The sequence below is a fragment of the Nerophis ophidion genome, linkage group LG05 (genome assembly GCF_033978795.1).
Source record: "Nerophis ophidion isolate RoL-2023_Sa linkage group LG05, RoL_Noph_v1.0, whole genome shotgun sequence".
Lineage (NCBI taxonomy): Eukaryota > Metazoa > Chordata > Actinopteri > Syngnathiformes > Syngnathidae > Nerophis > Nerophis ophidion.
This window is the reverse complement of record NC_084615.1, coordinates 29659843-29668218: the sequence shown is the minus strand read 5'-3', so window position 1 is coordinate 29668218 and position 8376 is coordinate 29659843. Positions and strand designations below refer to the sequence as shown.

General features: G+C 38.3%; 2 protein-coding genes across 8 annotated transcripts in view; one reads left to right on the top strand and one right to left on the bottom strand.

The window, feature by feature from the left end:
• acss1 (acyl-CoA synthetase short chain family member 1) overlaps window positions 1–5261 on the top strand; it is a 42227-nt gene extending 36966 nt beyond the window's left edge. Inside the window, exons 12-14 of one of the 4 annotated variants that reach the window (XR_009806788.1) lie at window positions 1018–1558; window positions 3799–3862; window positions 3921–3955. Coding sequence is in view for 3 of the 4 variants with exons in the window: in XM_061900469.1 (XP_061756453.1) it covers window positions 3799–3862; window positions 3921–4036; window positions 4103–4273 (351 nt within the window). In the remaining variant the exon portion in view is untranslated. Of the gene's footprint in view, window positions 1–1017; window positions 2960–3798; window positions 3863–3920; window positions 4037–4102 lie in introns of those variants that run through there. The other 3 variants (XM_061900472.1, XM_061900469.1, XM_061900471.1) reach the window with 3 other exon arrangements.
• abcd4 (ATP-binding cassette, sub-family D (ALD), member 4) overlaps window positions 962–8376 on the bottom strand; it is a 28584-nt gene continuing 21169 nt past the window's right edge. For 2 of the 4 annotated variants that reach the window (XM_061900473.1, XM_061900476.1), the window contains exons 17-20: window positions 8237–8313; window positions 8044–8159; window positions 4101–5391; window positions 962–4017 (exon numbers count right to left, since the gene is read on the bottom strand). In XM_061900473.1, coding sequence (XP_061756457.1) covers window positions 5296–5391; window positions 8044–8159; window positions 8237–8313 — 289 coding nt within the window. In that variant the 3' untranslated portion in view covers window positions 962–4017; window positions 4101–5295. Of the gene's footprint in view, window positions 4023–4100; window positions 5392–8043; window positions 8160–8236; window positions 8314–8376 lie in introns of all 4 variants that reach the window. The other 2 variants (XM_061900475.1, XM_061900474.1) reach the window with 2 other exon arrangements.

Here is an 8376-nt window from a genome sequence, read left to right as displayed (position 1 = left end):
AGCGCCCCCCGCGACCCCAAAAAGGGAATAAGCGGTAGAAAATGGATGGATGGATCATTAGTAATTTTTCCTGATTAAGATTAATTTTAAAATAGGTTAAAATCCAATCTGCACTTTGTTAGAATATATAATAAATTGGACCAAGCTATATTTCTAACAAAGACAAACAATTTTTGGGAATTTTACTCATAATAAGTTTGAAAAAATATTTCACAAATATTCTTCGTCAAAAAAACAGAAGCTAAAATGAAGAATTAAATTAAAATGTATTTATTATTCTTTACAATAAAAAAAATAATGAATTAATTTAAACAAGTGAAGACCAAGTCTTTAAAATATTTTCTTGGATTTTCAAATTCTATTTGAGTTTTGTCTCTCTTAGAATTAGAAATGTCGAGCAAAGCGAGACCAGCTTGCTAGTAAATAAATACAATTTGAAAAATAGAGGCAGCTCACTGGTAAGTACTGCTATTTGAGCTATTTTTAGAACAGGCCAGAGGGCACTCATCTGGTCCTTGAGGGCGACTTGGTGCCCGCGGGCACCGCGTTGGTGACACCTGCTGTAGGAGGACAAACATGACACATTCTAATTGTTGGAAGTCCCACTGTTTATGTTAAACATGCTTCACTGATGAGAGTATTTGCCGCGCCCTGTTCTAATTTCGGAAGTCCTTGAACGCACCGTAGTTTGTTTGCATGTACAACTTTCCTTGATGCTGCTGTAGAAAGACATGTTTTATGCCATCCTTTGTCTCTATTTGTCCATCAAATGTTTTATGCTGTGCATGAATCCACAAAGATGAGCTTTGTTGATGTTATTGACTTGTGTGGAGTGCTAATCAGACATATTTGGTCACTGCGTGACTGCAAACTAATTGATGCTAACATGCAAGCTGTATGTACATAATGCATCATTTTATTTAAAGTTTCCATTTCCTTCAACTTGAACACACACATCTCAATCAATCAATCAATCAATGTTTATTTATATAGCCCCAAATCACAAATGTCTCAAAGGACTGCACACATCATTACGACTACAACATCATCGGAAGAACCCACAAAAGGGCAAGGAAAACTCACACCCAGTGGGCAGGGAGAATTCACATCCAGTGGGACGCCAGTGACAATGCTGACTATGAGAAACCTTGGAGAGGACCTCAGATGTGGGCAACCCCCCCCTCTAGGGGACCGAAAGCAATGGATGTCGAGCGGGTCTAACATGATACTGTCAAAGTTCAATCCATAGTGGCTCCAAGACAGCAGCGAGAGTCCCGTCCACAGGAAACCATCTCAAGCGGATCAGCAGCGTAGAGATGTCCCCAACCGATACAGGCGAGCGGTCCATCCTGGGTCCCGACGAGCGGTCCATCCTGGGTCCCGACGAGCGGTCCATCCTGGGTCTCGACTCTGGACAGCCAGTACTTCATCCATGGTCATCGGACCGGACCCCCTCCACAAGGGAGGGGGGGACATAGGAAAAAGAAAAGAAGCGGCAGATCAACTGGTCTAAAAAGGAGGTCTATTTAAAGGCTAGAGTATACAGATGAGTTTTAAGGTGAGACTTAAATGCTTCTACTATCTTTACCTTTGGCCATTCTAAGCCAGTCATTTCCAGGAGTTATCACACCCTCTGAAAAGCCTCCGTTTCAGTAATGTTTTCCAATGTTGTAAAAATGTGAAGAATAAATATTATATTTCAACATTTCTGTCAATGAAGATTTGCGTCAGCCTGCGACACATTGTCATTTTGATACTTACATCATGTGTTGCCCTCATCATAGTACTTATTTAAGGCTTTACATTTTTTGCGACTCCAGACAGATTTTTATTTTTGGTTCAATATGGCTCTTTCATCATTTTGGGTTGCCGACCCCTGGCATAGGGTTTTCTTAGGTCTTGAGGTTTTGGTTAGCGTTGTGGTTAGTGTCTGAAGATCAGTGGAGGTTTTGGTGAAGGGAAGAAATAAAGGACATAGTTGGTGTTTTAAACATTAGCTGCCAGGATTTCTACTGCAACTTCAACATATGTTAAGATTTCTATGTACAGATGTGCTTTAACTTACGAGCTTAATTGGTTCTGTTGACGGAGCTCGTAAATCAAAACACGTGTATCTCAAATCAATGTCTCCCATTGAAATGAATTGAAATCAATTTAATTGGCGCACAATTTTAAGAAAAACTAACTTTTGGATAAAAATATTGTATAAAAACAATAGGATAGAACAGTGGTTCTCAAATGGGGGGAAGCGTACCCCTGGGGGTACTTGAAGGTATGCCAAGGGGTACGTGAGATTTTTTTTAAATATTCTAAAAATAGCAACATTTCAAAAATCCTTTATAAATGTATTTATTGAACAATACTTCAACAAAATATGAATGTAAGTTCATAAACTGTGAAAATAAATTAAACAATGCAATATTCAGTGTTGACAGCTAGATTTTTTGTGGACATGTTCCATAAATATTGATGTTAAAGATTTCTTTTTTTGTGAAGAAATGTTTAGAATGAAGTTGATGAATCCAGATGGATCTCTATTACAATCCCCAAAGAGGGCACTTTAAGTTGATGATTATGTCTATGTGTAGAAATCTTTATTTATAATTGAATCACTTGTTTATTTTTCAACAAGTTTTTAGTTATTTTCATATCTTTTTTTTTCCCAAATAGTTCCAGAAAACCACTACAAATGAGCAATATTTTTGCACTGTTATACAATTTCATAAATCAGAAAGTGATGACATAGTGCTGTATTTTACTTCTTTATCTCTTTCTTTTTTTCAACCAAAAATGCTTTGCTCTGATTAGGGGGTACTTGAATTAAAAAAAGGTTCACTGGGGGTACGTCACTGAAAAAAGGTTTAGAACCACTGGGATAGAATGTACAACAGAATTTTTATGAAATAATAATGTACATAATTTATTTTGGACTTCTATGGTATTTTTTTTTTTACAGCTGCTTCTCTGTCAAACACACCATCAGCAGCTGTTCCATTTTTTCATGGATCAATGTCCACTGTTTAGATATTTTAACATCTTTAGCTGTCGTTACTCAGTCCAATACGCTCAAACTGCTTCACCAAGTTAGTTGGCTACACTCACTCATGTTTTTGAGGATTTCTTTCTATAATTTAATGGACATCAAACACTTCAGGGCTTCACGGTGGAAGAGGGGTTAGTGCATCTGCCTCGCAATACGAAGGTACTGCACAGTCCTGAGTTCAATCCAAGGCTTGGGATCTTTCTGTGTGGAGTTTGCATGTCCTCCCCGTGAATGCGTGGGTTCCCTCCCACTTCCAAAGACATGCACCTGGGGATAGGTTGATTGGCAACACTAAAATTGCGCCCCAGTGTGTGAATGTGAGTGTGAATGTTGTCTGTCTATCTGTGTTGGCCCTGCGATGAGGTGGCGACTTGTCCAGGGTGTACCTCGACTTCCGCCCGATTGTAGCTGAGTTAGGCACCAGCGCCCCCCCGCAACCCCAAAAGGGAATAAGCGGTAGGAAATGGATGGATGTATGGATCAAACACTTTACTGTCCTTCACGCTCACTTCTTTTTTTCCAATGGTTGGAAACACAATGTTATGTCCATCTCTAGCTTTAAGCTAATGTTAGTGAGTAAGACTAGATGTTTTGGTCAGATTTTATAGGGCTCACTGTGACATTTGCTACATCAACTACTGGTGGGGAGGGTTGTAACTTTTTTTTCTTGCAATTTAAAGCATAACAATCAACAGAAAGACAGCTCTTATCTCAAAACACTCCACGTATGTTAATGTTATGGTCTGCTGTCATAGAACCAATGTCCTGCAGTAGCTGAGTCAGCGGTCATCGGCTGCTCACATCACATCAAAGGACAAGGTGAGTGACTGAATTCTTACCTGCATGCATGGCGACACTCACTTACTCCTCCCTGCAGGAGTCTACGCATTTGTGGTCCTAAAGCAGGACGTCCAAGATGTGGACTTGACGTCAAAGATCAACCACACAGTCTCGAACAAGATCGCCAAGTACGCCTGCCCTGACCATATCCAGGTTAGTTAGTGCGACAAGACAAAGTACAAACAAAAGTCACTTTTATGCTTTTTCTTCTGCTTACAGTTTGTCCAGCGTCTCCCAAAGACACGTTCGGGAAAGATAATGCGGCGGGTGCTGCGTAAAGTGGTGGAGTGTGACCTCAGCGGGCTTGGTGACCTCAGCACGCTGGACGACCCCGCAGTTGTTCAGGAGATCATCCGAGGTCACAATGACCTTCGTGCTAAACAACCATGATGACATCCAAAATATCAAAAACTATTTTAAAAAGGACTTATACTGACTTATACAATCGGTAAAGTCACTGCTTAGCACTATCGCATTTAATTTAGCACAAACCTCCCACAAAAAATGTGCAATAATCAAAGTGACAAAAAAGTAAAACTTCCTCAATCTACACCAGGAGTGTCAAACTGGTTTTCATTGAGGGCCCCATCGCAGTTATGGTTGCTCTCAGAGGGCCGATTTTAGTGTGTGTGTGTATATATGAATATGTGTATATATATATATATAACATGTATAATTGTCTGTCTTTTTTACTTATTACAAAACCAAATCTTTAGATTGTACTGTATAAAACTGGCAGCTTTGTCACCACAATTTTACCGTAATATTTGCAGGTTGTTGTTTTTTTGTGTACAGCATATAAAATAAAATACATAGAATCAAATTAAATGGAATGGAGAAATGGTACCACTGTTTTTTCTTAATGTAAACATGTATGTAAGTTTTTTTTATACTGTAAAATCTACAGTTATGTTTTATAGTGTATTATTACTCTATATTGAAAATGGGTTTTACTGTAGAAAAAATGTTTACGGAAAAATTTTTACATGAAGTTTGTTGGATTACTTGCTTTGAAATCATAAATCAAGAAGATATTTACGTATTTATCTTTATTTGAACAATGACATTGTTTTGAAATGTATGATGATATATTTTGTTTTATTATAAGAGATTATTCAAGGGTAACTATACATAATTGTACGTAGTACTTTTATTTTTGTAATACATTTATTAAGAAAAGAAAAGGTACTTTATTTACACATTTTTTCCTCGCTTTCGGGGGCCACACAACTTAATGTGGCGGTCAGAGATTGACACCTGTGATCTACATCTTTATCCTGATCTGCACCAATGTTAGACAACCAAGCAGTGTTATTCTGCTAACCAACTTAACAAATGAATGAATCCAGCATGAAGGACTGAAGACTGCTTCTCCTTGTCCTCGCCTCAAAACCCAACGACGGATGCCAAGATCACAAAATGTCCTCTCGGAGACTCCCGTTGGCTCTTTTTATTTTGCTCAACTCCCAACGGCCATTGCCGCATAGTTTTAACTGGACGTCGTGGTGCTGCGAAGTACAAAAACAACATACATAGTAAATCCAGGGTTTCTGCAGGTTTCAACATAGAAATAGAAAGTACTTTATTGATCCCTGAGGGAAATTTAGCACTACAGTTCGGTCACAATAGACAATAATAATAATAAATAATATATAACATATATTATATATATAATATATGAATAGTATAAATATATTCTACATTTAAGTGCAGTCAAGGAACATATGCATTCCTTGACTGCACTTAAATGCAGAAAAAGGAATGCATTTAAGTGCAGTCAAGAAATGATGTTATATATTATTTATTATTAGTCTTTAAATTTATAGTCTTTAATTAATTTAACATGTCAAATTAATTAAAGACTTTTTCATTTGATATGTCAAATGAAAAAGTCTTCAATTTGACATGTCAAATTGAAGACTTTTTAAGACCATCTTGAAAATAATTTAAGACCATTTCACATTCATAGAAACAAAAAATACAACGGCAAACTAAAATCTGAGGTTCAGAATGAAATGTACAAACCCTGTTTCCATATGAGTTGGGAAATTGTGTTAGATGTAAATATAAAAGGAGTATAATGATTTGCAAATCCTTTTCAACCCATATTCAATTGAATGCACTACAAAGACAAGATATTTGATGTTCAAACTCATAAACTTTTCTTTTTTTTTGCAAAATACTAATTAACTTAGAATTTCATGGCTGCGACACGTGCCAAAGTAGTTTCTTTTAACAACACTCAATAAACGTTTGAGAACTGAGGAAACTAATTGTTGAAGCTTTGAAAGTGGAATTCTTTCCTATTCTTGTTTTATGTAGAGCTTCAGTCGTTCAACAGTCCAGGGTCTCCACTGTCGTATTTTACACTTAATAATGCGGCACAGATTTTCGATGGGAGACAGGTCTGGACTGCAGGCGGGCCAAGAAAGTACCCGCACTCTTTTACTACGAAGCCACGCTGTTGCAACACGTGGCATGGCCTTGTCTTGCTGAAATAAACAGTGGCTTGGATGACAACATATGTTGTTCCAAAACCTGTATGGACCATTCAACATTAATGTGCCTTCACAGATGTGTAAGTTACCCATGCCTTGGGCACCAATGCACCCCCATACCATCACAGATGCTGGCTTTTGAACTTTGCGCCTATAATAATCCAGATGGTTATTTTCCTCTTTGTTCTGGAGGACACCACGTCCACAGTTTCCAAATATAATTTGAAATGTGGACTCGTCAGACCACAGAACAATTTTCCACTTTGCATCAGTCCATCTTAAATGACCTCGGGTCCAGCGAAGCCGACGGCGTTTCTGGGTGTTGTTGATGAATGGGTTTTGCTTTGCATAGTACAGTTTTAACGTGCACTTACAGATGTAGCGACCAACTGTAATTACTGACAGTGGTTTTATGAAGTGTTCCTGAGCCCATGTGGTGATATCCTTTACACACTGATGTCGGTTTCTGATGCAGTACCGCCTGAGGGAACAAAGGTCTGTAATATCATCGCTTACATGCAGTGATTCCTTCAGATTCTCTGAACCTTTTGATGATTTTACAGACCGTAGATGGTAAAATCCCTAAATTCCTTGCAATAGCTCGTTGAGAAATGTTGTTCTCAAAAACTGCTCAACAATTTGCTTACAAAGTGGTGACTCTCGCCCCATCCTTGTTTGTGAATTACTTAGCATTTCATGGAAGCTGCTTTTATACCCAATCATGGCACCCACCTGATCCCAATTAGCCTGCACACCTGTGAGATGTTCCAAATAAGTGTTTGATGAGCATTCCTCAACTTTATCAGTTTTTATTGCCACCTTTCCCAACTTCTTTTGTCCCGTGTTGCTGGCATCAAATTCTACAGTTAATGATCATTTGCACAAACAAAAAATGTTTATCAGTTTGAACATCAAATTTGTTGTCTTTGTAGCATATTCAATTGAATATAGGTTGAAAATGATTTGCAAATCATTGTATTCCGTTTATATTTACATCTGACACAATTTCCCAACTCATATGGAAACAGGGTTTGTATGTATATTCATTAATTCACTGTTCTTTCACACAAAATGGTTAAACTAACTAAATACACCAAGAGCTTCTCTAGTGTAAACTAATTGAAAAAAATATTAGCAAACGTAACAGTCAAATTATATTAGTAAAATCATAACAGCCAATTTTCAGATTTGCCATAGAAGTGTTTTCTTGCAAAAGGTGCAGTGTGCTTCATATCAAGTGTTTTCATGCAACTATAGAGAAAAGCACAACAATATATCGTAATAATCACATTATTGGTCCATCTGAAACACACTGAAAACACACTCTGTATAATATATCCATCCATCCATCCATTTCTACCGCTTATTCCCTTTGGGGGCTTGGGGGGCGCTGGTGCCTATCTCAGCAATCGGGTGGAAGGCGGCGTACACCCTGGACGAGTCGCCACCTCATCACAGGGCCAACACAGATAGACAGAAAAACATTCACACTCACATTCACACACTAGGGACCATTTAGTGTTGCCAATCAACCTATCTCCAGGTGCATGTCTTTGGATAATGTATAATACATGTACAATGTATAATATATAAAGACATCAAATACAAATCAAGGGTAATATTTACAAAAATGTATAGACAAACTAAAACGATGATGCTGACCTTCTCCAGACTGCTGCGATGTCCCACGCTAATGAGCGTCATGCCCAGCTGCTTGCAGGTGCGATACAGCTGAGACTCCGCCTCCTCAGTCAATGCACTCGTGGCTTCGTCCAACACTATTTCCATTAGAGACAAAAAGTCACATATACAGCAAAAGATAATGATTGTTTTAGTACCGTGGAATACAACACACCTGCGTATTTGGGTTGCAGGTAGAAGAGTCGAGCGAAGCAAAGGCGCTGCATTTCACCTGGAGACAGGGCGTCGTACCTGCGCATACACACGCTTGCCAGATTTTTGCAACAAGGCTTTGTGAGATGCGCAGAATTCCAA